Raw genomic sequence first — 17,013 nt, 5'->3', positions numbered from 1 at the left:
AACATTTTCATGTGCGCATTTTCTATCGTTGCTGCAGGGGTGATCCTGAAGATCAGTGACGGGCAAGAGAAAAACATAGGAAACAAGCTCTCTGTTAATATGTGATTTGTGCAATGGAAACGTATGAAATCCCTTCATAAAATGATGCCAGTCGTAAAGGCACTGCAGTATGGCAGCAATTGGAAGTTTAGATGGAGATGCAATAGTGAGATACAGTATATCAAATATTATTCTGTCTCTCTTTTTTTTTTCCCTCAATGCCAGCATAGCAGCTGAACCAGCAAAATCACAGCACTGGGACAGAGGCAGAAAACTTTGTAATGGTGCCCCGAGGAGGCTTTTTAAAAATGGATGTGCTAAGACGTCTGTCATTAGGGATAAGGGATCCTGCCCCAGTGCAGGGAGATGCTCTGAAACACTTTTACAGGTCCTTTCCTGTGGGATTCCCCTTTTCATTTATGGGACATGCATCAAAATCTCGTGGGAAGTAGCCTTGTTGATTCCAGCAAGAAGTTTCTGCCTGGAGTTGTGCATTTTGGCCACTAGAGGTTGTAAGACATAAGGGAAAAACCTTGTTTTCCACGGACAGCATCCCAGGGCACGGGATTTCCTCTGGGACCCTTTGATCTCTGCCCACCAGCACTCACACAAAACTCCTGCACATACCCTGCATTTCAGTAGATGGAATCTTGTCATCTCAGCTGTTTCAGATTTATCAGTAGGGGTTTGTTGCCTTTTAGCCCCAGGGTATTAATGGCCTTGGTGTGTCTCCTTATATCTTAAGAAAAAACTGTTCTGATTCTCCCAAATCTTTTGAACAGAGAGCAGCAACTTGTATCTTTTCTCTGCAGCTTTAACTAGCTCTGCTAGCTCTTCCCACATTCCTGGTATAGATAATTTCACTCTCAGATATTTAAGCCAGACTTCCTCCACCAGCTTATGTGCTTTTTTGAAGTGCTAGGTAAGATATAAAAATTTCCCAAGCTCTCTTTTGTCTCCTGGAGACATCACAGCCTGTTATACCTCAACCTGGCGCTTTAAAGGGTCCTCAGCTACCTTCCACACAAGTTGTAATTCTTTCCTCTTGTTGCTAATAAATCTCTAGTCTTCTGACTATAGTCCCCTCTGCAATCAGGGATACCATCTTCCAAAAGGCCTCCAGAGACCTGGGTTTGCTTTGGAAATAGGACCTTAAAGCTAAAGTAACGCCAGATGGACATAGCCAGAAATAACTATGGTGTAGCAATAAATTGAACTTTGGCCAAATGAAGGATTTACAAGCTTTTCTTCCTCATGGCTCTTTTTGATGGCACAGTGGCTACATATGAACGCACAGCAGTATGAGATAATCACCACAGCTCTCACTGGTGACGGTACTTCACTTTGAGCATTGCATGGAGATAGGAATCATTTCCTCTGACAGTAAAATGTAGCTGTTCCTGGAGTGAAGCACAGCAAGGACACTGTGCAACAATTTAGGAAGGAGAAGCCTTTGTCCAGTAAGATTTTACCAACCATGAGGGAAATTAAATCTAGTTCCCTGAGCTAAAACAAGGCATTGATTTCTGTGGAAAATGAAAAACATAACTTTTCCTTTGTGTTTTGTTTTGGCTGCTGCAAATCACAGGTGCACGTGGAATAGAGCCACATCATACAGAGGTTGGAAGGGACACCTGGAGGTCAGCTTGTCCCACCTCCTGCTCAGAGAAGGTCCAGGTAGGTCAGGTTGCTCAGTGCCTTGTTCCTGTCAAATTTTGAATGCCTCCAAGGATGGAGATCCCACAGCCTCTTTGGGCTCCTGTCCCAATATCTGAATACCTCCATGGTGAACATTTCTCCTAATATCTAACCAGAATTTCCCTTGTTGCAATTTGCATCCATTGCCTTTTGTCCTTCAGCTGTTGCTCCTCCAAGATGAGTCTGGGTCCATTTTCCCTATGCTCTCCACTAGGTAGCTGTAGACAGCAATAAGATCCCCCCTTTGCCTTCTCTTCTCCAGGCTGAACAAGCCCAGGTCTCTCTGGCTCTCCTCATACACCACGTGCTCCAGTCCCCTGGCAGCTTGGTGGTCCTACACCACCAAGGGTGGGCTCACTCCAGTCTTTCCTCTACCAGCAAGGCCAGAACTGGACATGGCACTCCAGATGTGGTCTCACAAGTGCTGAAGAGAGTGAAGGATCACTTCACTCAGCCTGCTGGCTAACATGCTTGCAATATAGCCTTGTACGCAGCTGGCCTTTGCTGCAGGGACACCTTGTTGACTCAGGCCCAGCTGAGGACGTCAGGTCAGCCTCCGCAGAGTTGCTTTCTATGCATTTGGCAGCCAGCCTGTGCTGGTGCACAGGGCTATTCCCTCCGCATGCAGGACTTTGCATTTGCCTCTGCTGAACTTAATTTGCAACTGCACACTTAGGCAATAGGTGGCACTAACAGATGATGTAGCTTGCATTGTCACCGAGAGAGCGTCACTGCCCAAGAGAAAGCCAGCAGAGGAGACACCTGGGTTGCTTTGCTCAGAGCAGCGGCCAGGCGAGGAGGAAGCAGACATGTGGCAGGAGATTCTTCCAAACGCCTGGTGAGATCCCCTCGGTGCGGGGAGGAGGGACCTCGAACGGGGCTCCCCGGGGCTGGGGCGGGAGAAAGCCCCTGCGGGCTCACCAGGCCATTGGAGGGTGGGAGCATGTGGCTGAGTTCTCCTGAATGTGAGTGGGGAGGAGGTTTTATTAGACTGAGCCTTGTTTTGTGTCGCTCAGAGAGCTGCTTCTGGGACATGCTTGTTTTGTTAGCAGTGCCGAGTTTGTGCTATTGCCATGATAACTGGTTTCATGCCTCTGACTCACTAAACTCCGGGAGGATGCAAGTGCAGGGGGGTATTATTACCCGTTGCATAAGCTGCTCAGCCTCCAATGAGATGGAAGCTGACACTGTTTGCTCGTAGGAGCCCTGTTCTTCCTTGTCTGGGAGTGGTTTAAGGAGATACCTCCTTTAAAAATCATACATAGGCTGTCTCAGAGATCATTACCAAATTGCTTTGGGGACTGCTGGGGTCTCCAGTACAGGCACTAGGTTCTGCATCACAGGCAGCAGTGGGAAATGATACTATGTAAAAAGAAACAGACAGCAGACTTGGTTTTTCATGGAGTTTCATGTCCTTTTTTTTTTTGTCTCAAGGTATCATAATTATGACACCAAACGGCTCCCTTAATCTAGCTGCCTTCTACAAGGCAGAGTAACAAGACTTTCTCTTGTCACTTCTAATTTTGCTAGACTTTAGACTGTGCTTTTCTTGCAAGAGAATCTACCAGGCTGAAAGAGAACCAAGGAGGATGTTTTCTTTTTCTTGCAGGCAGATGAGACCCAAAAGCTTGATATCCAGTCAGGAGTAGTTAGAAGTAGCAAAGGTATAGCAGCTCATGGAACGCTGAACAGGGAAAGGTCCCACAAGCCTCTCCTTGTGCCAGCCCTGCAGCATGATGAGTACCACGTGCCTGGTAGCAGAATAACCCTTGAGCTTGAAAGTCCCCTGCCAAGGCTGTGCACCTATCGCTACACAGCAGTCAAAATAAACTATTTTCTTGGCTGAAGTAACACAGCCGCTTGTAGGATGAAACTCTGCAAGGACACCTACCCAGTTGTTTAGTGCCTTTTATCTAAATTGTGCGGAAGGAGGGAATATTACTGCAACAAACTATCTAGCTAAAACACAGCCCAGAAACACTGTATCTCTGTGCAGAGGCAGTGCTCTGAGCCCCTCTCTTTCTGTCCCATTCAAAAAGTAGGAAAAATAATGGCAGATGTTGCCGGGTGGCTAAACAGCTTGTAATCCCATGGGTGGGCAGTAAATGGTGCTGGCAGGTGATGTTCTTTGCACTATACCCAAGGGTTGGTACCATTCAGACAACACTATAAGACTATAAGGATCTTCTTTCTTTTTGCCCCCCTTTTGTAGGGAGAGCATCTTGTCCCGGATCAGGTGAGTGAAATAGCTGCTCTGTGCTGAGGCCTCCACTTTTTATTAGCACCCTGGTTGGGGCACAGCATAGTCCCTTCCCTACCCTGTATGACAACAACAACAAAACCTTCATTCACAGTCCCCTTGCAGCCCCCTGCAATAGCCCCAGACACCTCTACTAATCCCCAAGGGAAGCTGGAGAGCTTGAGGCACAGGTCAGAGAGATGAGAAGGTACACTACATTTAGGACTGATTGCTCAAGTGTTTGAATGGTTTTGAAACATGCTGCATGTCTGTTAAAACCAACTCTGGTGACTTAGCTCCCACACCTCAAGAAAGTCTGAAACCTTACTGTCTAGAACAGAAACAGGGGCACCAGACAGACAAGCTGAGACCCTTACCCCTGCAAAGCTATGGTGGAGAGCCAGTGTTGCCCTAAAAGGTGATTGCATCTGTAGGGGAGCTATGTATAAAGCACTGCCAAGAGGGGCACGTCCAGCACATCCAGCTCTCTCCAGCAGCTGAGGACCCTTGTCTCTGCTCCTGCTCCTCAACCCATTCTGTCTGTGCAGTTTTTATTCCTGGAGGAGTCCAGCTGCTACTATCCCGTTCACTCCAGTACCTGCCTTAAAATAGACTGGCCCATATCCTATTGACCCTTGTCACCCAGGGCACCCTGGTTCACAAGGAGAGGGACAAGGAAGCCTTGTGATCAGCAAGTCCTGATCAGCAAGGACTTGAGGTCCCTAAGAAGCACTGGTAGATGTAACCCTGCCCCAAATCTTGCCTGTGATCTTCAAAAATAACAGAAACCCCCAGCCCCTGCTGACTCCATGGGATTTGTAGGCATTTGTCACTGCTCAGGCTCAACCAATGTGAATACAAGCCTCAGGGTAGTCCCTTTACCCTTGAAACTTCTGTTGTTGAACACAATCGATTTTATGCCTCCCCAGGTCTTTTGAATATTCTCAGAAGAATGCAGCCCTGGTCCCTGTGGCCGCCCTGGGGGTTGGAGGGATGCTGGTTTACTGGCTGAGGTCTAGACACAAGATCAAGACCATTGAAATGGGCGATGGATGGTGGGGCTCAGGTGAAAGACCCCTAAAAGGGAAAGAAGATGAAAGTATCCGTCCCTTCAAGATTGAAACGTCTGACAAAGAAATCGAGGTACCGGTGGCTGGATGTAGGGAGGGGCAGAAAGCTGCGAGGTTGAGCCAGTCCATCACCTACTTTATTGCTTCAAGGTGATGTCTTGGGGGTGGCAGCAGTGCACTTATATACACCAGTGCAGCAACCTAGCACTGTTAGATGATGCTCTGGCTCACCACCCTTTATGAATGGGATTTGAGCTCAGGTTCATTGCAATGCCCCATAAAGACTTTCTGAGACCACAGACCCTCCATGCAACCTGGGGCTGCTCCTGCAGAAAGGCCACACTTTGAGCAGCAGACTTTGACAGTGAGTCTGCAGATGGTGGAGTGGGGTGGGAGGGCATCAGGACAGCAGTTGCACTGGTGGGGCAGAACTGAGGGGCTTCCACAGAGGGAAGGGCTGGAAGGGTGAAGAGGGCTGGGGTCTTGACTAAGTCGCAGCACCTCTGTCCCTACATGCCTGTCCCTAATAATCTGGCCAACTAGCAGTCAGCAGCTCCAGCTGAGCTTCTTATTATTCTCCCAGCCGGCGGTGCCAGCAAGCTCCTAGTGCCAAAAACCCTAAAGCAAGTTAGCAGCAAGGCAAGAGTAGGACCCAGTACTCCTGGGTGCCCTACGGGAATTAGTAACGTGCAGAAAAATATATTCCCCATATAAATGATTCAGGAGGTTATGCAGAGTATGCCACTGCTTCAGGAGGGCTCATGGTGTCCCAGATAGTGATACAAAAGCCGGCGGAGCCAGGAGAGCCCGTCCATGCCTGCCCTAGCGTAGGGGACGTGCGGGCAGCTGGCCAGCCTTGCAAGAAGGGCTCCCCTCCGCAGGACCTGCACCACCGCCTGGAGCAGGCCCGCTACGCACCGCCACTGGAAGGGGCCGCCTTCCACTATGGCTTCAACTCCAGCTACCTGCAGAAGGTGGTGGCCTACTGGAGGAACCAGTTTGACTGGCGCAAGCAAGTGGAAGTCCTGAACAAATACCCCCATTTCCAAACCACCATTGAAGGTGAGGGGGTCTCTGTGGCTTGAGCAGGTCTCGCTCTGAAATGCACAGAGAGAAGGGGGGGATTTAAGAGGTTACAATATTTAAGACAACAGTATGCATAACAGCTTAGTGATATGAGTGAAATATCACTAGTGGAGACTATATTATTAATAACCTTCTATAGATTAAGACCATTACACAGCGGCAATAAGATTAGGTCTGCTTCAAGATGGGCTTCATCTGGTTCTGAACCCCTGCTAACTAACGATGAGGTTTTCTTCTGCTATTGCCTTGAAGCCACCTTTGAAAATTGCAAAATTTACCCATACTCTGAGGCTAGAATTTCCACCACCCAGTTTAGCCACGTGAGGTTAGCCAGACTTCAGGTAAGTGATCTGCAGGTTAAACTTCTATCTTGCACTTTTTCATGTTTCTCTTTTTATTACCCACATATTTTGTAATTTTGTCATGTTTTTGCATGTGTCTTACCTGCATTATGCTTTTTATTTAAGTGCAGCTCTACTTATATACTGTGAGACCAGTTTCTCAGGAGATGGCTGCTCAATCTCCTGTGACCCCCGTATCTGGGGCTGGGATCAATACCTCTGTCTGTAGGTAAAAGATGAGACATAGGTACAATACCAGGCATTCCCTTTCAGCTAGGCATCTTCTTGCAATGCGTTGATTGTGTAACTTCTGCTACGAATGCTAATTACAGTTTTGCCACCCTCCTTCTTCAGAGTCCAGAACAGAAACTGTGATGGAACCACAGCTTTAATTTATCTGTCTTGGATATGTGGCAGGGATTGATATCCATTTTATCCATGTGAAGCCCTCCTACGTCCCTCACGGTCGAGCTGTTCAACCTCTGCTGATGGTCCATGGCTGGCCTGGCTCCTTCTACGAGTTCTACAAGATCATCCCTCTGCTCACCGAGCCGGCCAGGCACAGCCTGAATGAGGGCGATGTGGTGTTTGAGGTCATCTGTCCATCCATTCCAGGCTATGGCTTCTCGGAGGCACCACACCAGAAAGGTAAGCGATGAAAAGGCTCTGTTTGAATTGCAAGGTTTTTGGAGTTATACCTCAGCCATCCCCAGGCCCCCTGGGCACTGCAGTTTGTGAATGCAGATGCTTGGCTCTGCACTAACACCCATGTGGCTGAGGCTCTGGGAATGGCTATGGAGATTTGGAAGGCAATGGTAGCTGGAAGCCAGGTCCTCTTTCCACTTTCTCCACTTCCCACTGAATTTCTATCATCTTGTGTTCACTTTATTGCCAAGGAATGAGGCAGAGCAGCATAGCACGCTGTGCCTTCACACAGCAGCATACTCATATGCCTCTGTCAGGCCACGATCTTTGGCCAGGGGATGAAAACTAGGACGCACAGGTCTCCTGTGTTTCTCTTTACCTACAGGCTTTGACACCATAGCAACTGCTCGGATATTTCATAAGCTGATGAACAGATTGGGCTTCAAGGAATACTACCTACAGGGAGGAGACTGGGGATCTCGTATTACCACAAACATGGCCCAGATGCTGCCACAGTGAGTAGCAAAGGGAATCAGTGCAGAAAAGCTGCTTCCAGTTCTCACCCTACCTTCTGGCTCCATGGTCCTGGTCCTGCCTTCTGTTTGCCCTGCCTCTCATCCCCTTTTGCTTTTTTCCTCCAGGAACATCCCCACCCTTGTGCATTCAGTTGTATTCATATGCTTTGCATTGATACTGGCACAGTTCTCATGCTTTCTAAATTTCAGTGCTGTTTGTTTGGCTTCTCTTTCACTAGCTGTGGAAGTAAACTCTGCTGCATTTTGATTTGAGACCTCAAGGAGACAGATCGTCATTCTAAATCAGGAAGGAGATAAATTTAAAATCAGTAGGGAGAAAAGAAGGAAGGAGCTCAGCCTTTCAGCAGCTGAACAGTACCACGAAGTATAGGACTTTCCTATCTAAAATGCAGAGCTGAGACTGATCGGAAAAGAAACACAATACCTTCCTTAGAAGATGGCATCACAGCTCATTGTTTAGCATTTAATGAAAAGCAGGCACCACAGCCACGCTTAGGTCAGAGAACAGATAAAGTGGGAAAGCTCTTAAAGCAGTTAGATAGCAGGCTGAACAGCTCACTGTTCCCAATTGCAGTTGTGCTTCACAGCACCCAGAGCACTGTGGCCACATGTGATCTACTCAAGCTTTTCAGAAAATACCCAACGCAGCCTGTTCCCTACAGCACAAAACAACACAAGATCAACAGCCAGAGCTACTAGCGTGGATATGCCACATCCAGAAACTGAGTACCTAAAGCTAACATCATACCAGTGGCACAGCAGGATGGAGATGGCACCAGCTGTACCATTTCTAACTCCCATAATTTTTTTTTTTTAATCATGATGAACCTGAAGGGCTTTATGTATTTGGCTCAGTGAAATGCTTCTATCACAGCTCCAGTCAGACTTATTTTCTAGAAAATTTGGAGACAGAAAATTGCTTGATTTAACCTTCTATTCATTAACTTAATTTTAGATCTGTGAAAGGGCTTCATCTGAATCTCATCTTCGTCAGCAATCAAGGTTTGAGAAGGATGATTTCTGTGATGCTTGGGGCTTATGTACCATGGCTCGTAGGCCTCACTAGGGAAGATGTCCGACGTATGTACCCTTTCATCCAGAAGAATATATATGAACTTCTGCGAGAGTCTGGATACTTACATATCCAAGCCACCAAACCAGACACTGCAGGTAATGAACCTTCTCTATATCACTATGAACATTGTATACGAACTGCTTATGGTATATAAAAACTTATAGTTGAACAAAGGCCAACTGTGTTTGAGAAGCAATGAGTTCTGGTGACTGAATGCAAGACACAGGGACAAGAACTGTGTAAAAGGAAGTTAAAAGGAACAGCTTAAAACAAGATGGAGACTACAAATATCACTTTTCAAGGGCTTTTAAATGACATGCCACTTCTCTTGAGGAAAGAACCCCTTTGCAAAAAGCCTCTTAAAGTAAAGCACAGGATCCTGAAATTGAAGCTTCTAGAAATAAATGTGGGTGAAAACAAGAAAAATATCATAAGCAAGTGCAACATGAAACTTGCAGAAAGGTAGACACAGCCCTAACACCTGAAAAGCCAGAAGCCTGACATAGTTAGTGGGGCCAGTAGATAAGGAGTTTGAAGAAAGATATGGCCACCTCAGGAAAGTTAAATGAATTATTTGCATCAGTCTCCACTAGCGAGGATTATGGGGTATTCCTTTATTGAAATAATCCCTCATCAGGAAAGACAGCGGAGCTGTCTCAGACTGGTGTCAGATGTGGAGACCATAGAATGAATAGCACCCCATCCTGGCAATTCACTGAAAAAGAAGAAACTCAAACTGAAACATTAACTAATGCCTAGTCGGTTGCTTGAACTGGTCACAATACCAAAGAAATAAAAGGAGACAAACAAGATACCAGGTTGGCATTTTTTGGGGGGGGGGTTAAGAGCCAAACAGTGAAGGTAGCCCCAGAAAAATGAAGATCAGTATGTCTAGTCTCTGATGAGAAAACTAGCAAAACTATTTTAAAGAGGAGAATTGATTTACAGGTGATAATATCACAGGGAAATCATGCTTCAAAAATCAGAGCTCTGGCAGAATCAAAGAGCTGTGGATCCAGTAATGGAACATATTTCCTTTCCAAAAAAGTTTTGTTGAGATTCCTCCCGCAGTGTTCTTAAAGAAATTAAACTGCCTTAAGAAAAGGATTAAGTTCATGGATTAATAACTAGTTAACATGAGAATCCAAGCATAGGAATAAGTAAGCAAGTTCCAGGGGAGAGAGAGTGTCACAAAAATCTGTGCTGGCACCTGTACATTTCAACATGATCCTAATTTCTCTACAGATAAAAGTTAATGGTTAAGTGAAAATTTGACAGCTATCCAGGGTCTAAAGATAATCTTTAATCTAAAGATAACTGCAGAGAGTTGCAAAAACATTTAAGTGACTGGTTGATTAAACTGGCCAATAAAAAATTATGTCAACAAAGTCCAAAGCAATTTAAGTAGCAGAAGAAAATCACAATGGGCTCTACTTTGGCTGCTGCCATATGAGAGAATCCGTGAGTCATGGATAGTGCTTTGAAACATCAGCCAGCTCAGAGTTTAAGAGAATCTTACAAACTCTTAAAGAAAGCAAAAACAGGCTAAGACAAAACACTAAATCCATGATATTCAGAATCTGTTGCACCCCTGTTTGCCTGTTTCATAAATATAGTTTAGAATCAGAGTAATACAGGAAGGGGAGAAAAGGAAGACTGAAGTGACTGAGCAGCTTCCGCACAAGCACGATACATAGTCTAGGACTCTTCAACCTGGAAAAAGAAGAGCAGGGATTTTGTAGCACACTAAAATTGTGAAATGTAGAAAATGAATAGGGGGAAAAAAAATGTATTCCCTACCCAGTCTCAAGAAATATCTATATATATTAACAGTTTAGTTCTCATTAGGCAGGTTTAAAGCAAAGCTAAAGTATTTTCACTGACAAACTGTGGTACCTAAGATGTGGTACAGGTTGAATGAGTGATAAACTGCAAACAAGACTGGTATTTCTGAGCATCTAATCCATGGACATTGAATACAGTGGTTGAGAGGCAGCTTTCAGCCCAGAAAATGCTCATCTCCAGATGGGTCATGTGCTAGCCGGCACATTTTAGCCCACCCTACCATTGCTGGTCAAAGCATTTACATGACTTTGATCGGTAGCAAATCACCCTAGGCCTGCCAGTGCAGGGAAACTGTGCACAAACTTACTTTGCATTAGCTGTGTCCACTATTAAATTGAGACCATGTTGTGCATCATCTTCTACAAAGTCACTCAGTGCTAAAGTCACACTAAAATACACTTGAGAGTAGGCAATACTGAGTATACTGTAAAACTACAGCCTAGGGTATGGTACAGGAATTTTCCCAAGGCAAGCCTCTATCACTACTGAAGTAATCCCTATCCCTGTTTAACAGGTAAGAACATAGACATAATATGCTGTGTACCCACTGTGTTTATAATGTTTGTTAGTGTTCCCCAAAGGCAGGAACAGATAACAGATACACATCACTCCACTGTTTAAATTAGATAAAGAGTGATGAAAGCACTCAGGGTCCTGGTTATCCATCCTAAGCAGGACAGTGCTCCCAAATAGTTTATCTGAAATTTATTTTCAGAGTGTAATCCCTTTACATCTGAATTTGCTCCTTCTGCTACACATTACCAAGAAGCCAACAGGACTTTCTTAGCTCTTAGCTTCTTTTGTATAGGAATTACCTGAGTTTGTAACACTGTTGGTTACAGCTGGGATTCCATTGGGGTGAATTTGTCAAGAGTAAAGTACTACCAGGGCTGGTAAAATACAGACTCTCTACTCAATTCTCATAGAAGCCTCTGAGAAATTCATGAAAGTCCAGTTTAACTTCCACTGAAGCACTGCAATGCCAGGCAACTGCAATAGCTCTCCCATTCTCCTGAATTAGGTTGTGGACTGAATGACTCCCCTGTGGGGCTTGCTGCATATATTTTGGAGAAATTCTCTACCTGGACAGATAAATCATTTCTGCATAAAGACAATGGAGGCTTGGAAAGGTAAGAAAACACATGCTCTTCCATGAGAGGACTCAAAAAAAATGAGTGATGATAACTAATGAGGACATAGGTAAAAGACTGGCCAGTCAAAGCTGAATTTTAAGGATGAAAGATTACACATGACAAGTAGAGTTTAAACTTATAGCAGACTGCCTGCAAACTACTACTTCAGCACCAGGCAGTTTTGGTCTGGGCACATGGGTGCCAATTAATTTGCTGCTTGAAAACAAGTGGGGAACAAGAGGAACAACTGTTCTCCAGGGCATGAGCCCAATATAGCATACTGAGAAACAGCTTCCAATGAAATGTCTTCATCTTTCTCTCTCAACAGCAAATACTCTCTTGATGAACTTTTGACCAACGTCATGATTTATTGGGTGACATCCTCCATTGTGTCCTCAATGCGATTCTACAAGGAGAACATCTCCAAGGACCCTGGTCTAACTGCTGATGCCAGGTAATGAAGTGGCAGGTGCAAGACAGATTTGCAAATAAGATTGAACCACATTTGCCTGTATAAACATTTAGATCACAACAGCAAATTTAACTAGTTAGAAAATAAGAACTTGGATTTTTTTTTATTTTACAAATATAGTTAAGGGTCACTTTTCTTTTGAACCTATAATTCACACAAGGCAGTCTGTGGCCAAGATAATGCAAAAGACTTAAAGTATATTCAGTCTTGTTTGTGTTCAACATACAGGTCTATATACTTATTCACCAAACAAATGTAATCTGTGGCTCAGTTCAGTAAAAACAAAATAGAAAATCATGAGCATTTCTAACACATAAGTTTAAACTGAATTAGGAAGGATATGGCTTACTGGTGGATAAACCAAGAACTACAACTGTTAAGCACAAACTTGGGGAATCAATTTGGAGAGCACTACTTGAAACCAAGCACCTTCTAACAGCCACTGGCTTTAAGATGACTATAAGAGAGGCTGACTAGGAAAATGCTGCTGAGCAGAATTCTCCAAGTGATTGATCATACAAATAAACAGGGGAGTCTTTTTCTTTGTAGACTGAACCAGTTTACCTTTCCTCTTGAGACAGTAATTTGTTATGCTGGTACCATAAATTCTAAAGTAAACATGAGCTAGCTCATTCCTGACTTTCAAAGAGGTGTGGCATCTTGCCACATATCACAAAACTACAAAACAAGGTAAGCTTAAAAATCTGAAACTTTTCAAGATTGAACTGTGTGCAAAGTTGGCTCTACTTTACACATGTTTGGGTATAACATTCTTAAACTCAAGGAGATCCAAATATAAGTGAAGCTCTTCAGCAGAGTACAGACCACAAAATGGATTGCTGTGGTGAAACTTCTCCAACTGACCGTGGCAGTTAGAGTCAGAAGGTTTTTATAGACTTTCCCCAGGACTCCTTTCAAAAATGCAGTTAACTAATGTCTTCTAGGGTTGGAGTACATGTTCCCACAGGGATTGCAGCTTTTCCTCAGGAGCTAGTACATACACCACATGTCTGGGCAAAGGAGATCTTCAAGAACATCATCACTTACTCTTACATGCCACGTGGAGGACATTTTGCTGCCTTTGAGGAACCAAAGCTTCTGGCACAAGACATCATGCACTTTGTGAGAAAGGTGGAACAGCTGTGAACCTGCAGTTTAGATACATACATAGAATGGAAGCAAGTTGTTCTGCCACCAGCACAACCTTTACTTTGAGGGATTAAATAAATCCAATGTAATCGCATACAGAAGCCAGCATTTTATTTTGATAATGATTATAGCACTAAACTTGTTAATCAAGCTCTAAAGCTCTTCATAAGAAAAAAAAGCATCTTGTCTTCTTTCATTCCCGGCACCATATCATTGCTGCATTCATAGTTCAAGTATAACAGAATATGTAAACAGTTTAATGCAGTAACATTGCACTCATTTGGGGAAGAGAGTAGAAAGGAACTGGTCCCTTGTTCCTCAGAACCAAGGCTTCTGTTCAAAAGCTTCTTTAAATACTTGAGTGCTAGCATTCTTAAATATGCATTACAAGCAGCTTTGGTGGAAGGGTTTTGATCTACTGAGCACAAACACTCCTACGTTCAAGTTATATTTCATTCAACAGACCTGCAATTACATATTCAAGTGGGCAGCTGCACATAAGGCAGCTTTCTTCGTTCTAGCAGTTTTTCCCCTAGAGCTAGCTTTAGCGGTTACTACACATTGTAAGCAGTTGTTAATGGATAATAAGGCAGAGACAGCACTCCTAGTGTTCTCCAAGCTCAAAAATATCAACTTAATTTCCTCCTAGTTCTATAATCTCATTCCATTCCAAAAGGTCAAAGTTAAAATAGAAACCAAGTGTAGAGGGTTACTTCAACCTTTACCCTCCTTTCAAAGGATTTTTACCACCCCATCATGCAATTTTTGCTAGCAAGAAGCTGCAAGCAACCTTACTACTAGTAGGCTCGAGTTTCTCTTCAAATGGGATAGAACTATTTGGAGCTATTAAGCTCATTACAGTACAGATACATACCCAGCTGACTGAAGATAACCCCAGCAGTTCTGACACACCATGCTCTAAGGGTTTCTCTCCCTCTCTCCCATTCTGCACTAGACACCAGGCCAGAATAAAGGGTTCAAGTTCTGCTTCCAAGTAATACATTCTGACTTAGAACAGGAATTTGACAGGTAAAGATAGTGCTGAACTTGATCACACTCCCCTCACCTCTTCTTCACATTTCAGAAACATTTAAAGTCTAAGACTAAGACTTCCAAGAGGTAAAAGTAAGCAAGAAACTAACTTTTTTTGTTGTTGTTTTAAGTGAGAATAAGCTAGCATATTGGGGCAGGAGTCCTAACTTCCTCTGAAGAAGGTTTTTATTTTAACTGTGTAGCTAACTGATTGTCAGGGCTGTTCGACTAAAGGCTAGTAAAAAAAAATAGGAAGATGTGCTTCCCTGCCTCCACCGGACTGACTGCTCAACCTCTTTTCATCACCAGTACAAGACAGTGCCAGGTACAAGACCTCCCAATTGCTGAGAAGTCCCACTCTTTGGATTATTAATTAATTGAAACTGAGTTATGGGGAAGCCTAATTTTATCAAATAGATGGGCAAACACTTGAGTATTCAAGCCTGATCACACTGTAGGGAAAGGTCTCCTTTTACAGGAATAGGGTAGGTAAGAATGGTTATGGCCTTTATAGTAAAGGCCAAGTGTATTAATAATCACATACATTATCTAGAGTCCCAAACAATCAGCTAATGTAGTAATTATTACCAGAAAAACGGCCACATTAAAACTCAGGAGAGAGAAGACTGTATCCAGTATTTGCCAGTTCAGTAAGTATATGGCAGGAAAGTTTTACTCCCAACACACTAATTCATCTCCTGTGCCACAACTCAGATCCCTAAAGAATCACTGTATCTGTGTGCAACTGTGTCTTAAAGGGTTGTTGAAAGCAAATACAATTCAGGAGATGAAGACAGATGAACACAGTCAAGCTACAGGAAGGCAGTAGATGCCCTGGAGAAGAGATCCAGACAGACAAGAATATGCGGTTACATTTGATAAAGTTATTATCACTTAAAGCAGCACCAAAGGTTATTCAATATTCCATTAAAGTTCTACAGAGCACAGGTCATTCATGAAAGCCTTTGAGCGTCACTGGTGCTTGAAACCAGACATAGTCCTCCCAAGTAGAAGTCATGTGCTGAGGAGGCGAGGCACTTATGTTGATGTCTCCATCACAGGACAAGTTAACAGTTAGTTTCTTCCCTCGGGTCGGCACTTTATAGTTGAGCTTGGGCCGGAACCAATCAACACCACAATCGCGGTGTCCTTGGAGCATAACAACAGTGCCCATGACAGGGAGAGCCTTAAGTTCACTGAAGACATCCGCAACGAAGAGTGAGTGAAAGAGCTTGCGAACACAGGATGCAGTTTTCAGGCTCTCCTCAGCACTGCCCTCACAGATACCCTCCAAGTTGAGCTCATAGAGCTCCTTGGGGCTCATGACATTGCCTCCAAGTAGAATAAGAACCCGAGGAACCAGTGTCAAACTAAACATTACTTCCAAGTGCTGGAGCACTCCCTCCAGCTCCATCAGCGCCTGCTGGCACTTCTTGCTTGCCAGGTCCATGGAGGGTGGCTTCTTAATTACATCTCCATCCTGGAAAACAAAACAAAGCCAAGATTAGTACATGTCATTATTAGGACATATTAGTCCTAATACACTCTTCAGAAAGCATGGCCCATCCCATCCCTGAAAGTCAAGGAAGGTTCAAAGGGTTTTATGCCCTTTTTAAGAGATACAGGTACCCACATATAGAACCAGCAGATCCAAGAGGAACACAAAAGGCCACTCTATAGCTGCTCAGTTTGAATCTCTATCACACTACTGATTAATTCCTACAAGAATTAGAAGCCCCATCTTTTAAAGATCAGCTATCACTCCAAAACCACTTAACATTATTTTTTTCTTAGAGTTGTTTGAGTAACAAACAAAACAGTGACATGCTTTGAGCAGAAACTGCAACAAGAGATAAATAGTAACTTGTTGAGACCTTTAGCCACCTAACCTAAAGCTTTTTTTTTTTAAATGAAGTTGTAACATTTAAAGATACAGCTGCAATGAACACTTTACTTTAGAAGCAGTTGACCCATTAAAATACGGGTTACTGAGCTAGAATAGTTAGCTTAACAGGCAAGACTCAAATGCCGCCGCCGCCTCTGCGGCACGGCCGCCCCTGGGCCCAGGGGTCCCCCCGGCCTTCCCCCGCACCGCCACGGCCCCCCTCACCTGCGCCGCCCGCCGGCAGAAGTAGGTGAGCTGCTCATAGGGCAGCGGGAGCTGGTGCCGCTGGTGCAGGACGTGCTTGAGGAGCTCGCAAGCGAAGCGGCAGCAGCTCGCCCGGCTCACAGCGCCCGGGAACACCACGGACACCGAGGGGCAGGCCGCCGCCGCCAGCCCGCTCCGCCGAGACCTCATCCCGCCACCACGATCCAGGGCCGGCGGCACCTCAGTTATAAGGAGCGGGGACGGGGGAGAGGTCGCTCGGACGGGAGCAGAAGCTACCGCAACTCCAGGAGCCGCCATTTTCTGGCCAGCGGAGAGCGGCCGGCTGGGATTTGAATGGCCGCCGCCGCAGGGTATCATGGGAGTGGCGGAGGGTCGGTCCTGCGCGGCTTCCGGCGGTGCAGGCGCCGTATTTGGTAGGGAGGAGCGGGGTTTCCGCCCAGCGCTCGTCCCGGCTCGGGAGGAGCAGGGTCCGTGGGCAGCCCCGCCCCGCCCCGCCCCGGGGAGTGGGGCGGGCTGACCGGGGTGGTCCGATTCTCCTGCTCT

The 17,013-nt window shown here is 45.0% G+C and overlaps 2 protein-coding genes across 2 annotated transcripts; one reads left to right on the top strand and one right to left on the bottom strand.

Moving 5' to 3' along the window:
- Positions 1 to 2,442: 2,442 nt before the first annotated feature.
- Positions 2,443 to 13,478, top strand: LOC140649437 (epoxide hydrolase 1-like). The gene is made up of 10 exons (XM_072856651.1): positions 2,443 to 2,575; positions 3,950 to 3,973; positions 4,906 to 5,119; positions 5,928 to 6,108; positions 6,891 to 7,121; positions 7,504 to 7,633; positions 8,610 to 8,824; positions 11,596 to 11,704; positions 12,036 to 12,161; positions 13,124 to 13,478. The coding sequence occupies exons 1-10, from the start codon at positions 2,547 to 2,549 to the stop codon at positions 13,323 to 13,325; spliced, it is 1,461 nt and encodes a 486-aa protein (XP_072712752.1). The 5' UTR covers positions 2,443 to 2,546; the 3' UTR covers positions 13,326 to 13,478.
- MAD2L1BP (MAD2L1 binding protein) lies at positions 13,404 to 16,963 on the bottom strand. The gene is made up of 2 exons (XM_072856652.1): positions 16,471 to 16,963; positions 13,404 to 15,840 (listed from the first exon to the last, which is right to left on the bottom strand). Exons 1-2 carry the CDS (start codon positions 16,825 to 16,827, stop codon positions 15,310 to 15,312), a joined length of 888 nt encoding a protein of 295 aa, XP_072712753.1. The 5' UTR covers positions 16,828 to 16,963; the 3' UTR covers positions 13,404 to 15,309.
- Positions 16,964 to 17,013: the final 50 nt, after the last annotated feature.

Source organism: Ciconia boyciana, chromosome 3, assembly GCF_034638445.1.
Source record: "Ciconia boyciana chromosome 3, ASM3463844v1, whole genome shotgun sequence".
Lineage (NCBI taxonomy): Eukaryota > Metazoa > Chordata > Aves > Ciconiiformes > Ciconiidae > Ciconia > Ciconia boyciana.
The sequence above is the reverse complement of the archived record's forward strand: the minus strand, read 5'-3'. Positions and strand labels throughout refer to the sequence as shown.

What these genes read in the sequence shown, in the direction of transcription:
- MAD2L1BP (XM_072856652.1), bottom strand. Translation starts at nt 16,827, where the DNA reads ATGATACCCTGCGGCGGCGGCCATTCAAATCCCAGCCGGCCGCTCTCC. An exon ending in TCTGCCGGCGGGCGGCGCAG is followed by an intron (nt 15,841 to 16,470) that starts GTGAGGGGGGCC and finishes TTTGTTTTCCAG; the next exon opens with GATGGAGATGTAATTAAGAA.
- LOC140649437 (XM_072856651.1), top strand. Translation starts at nt 2,547, where the DNA reads ATGTGGCAGGAGATTCTTCCAAACGCCTG. An exon ending in GGAGGCACCACACCAGAAAG is followed by an intron (nt 7,122 to 7,503) that starts GTAAGCGATGAA and finishes CTTTACCTACAG; the next exon opens with GCTTTGACACCATAGCAACT. An exon ending in GGTCTAACTGCTGATGCCAG is followed by an intron (nt 12,162 to 13,123) that starts GTAATGAAGTGG and finishes AATGTCTTCTAG; the next exon opens with GGTTGGAGTACATGTTCCCA.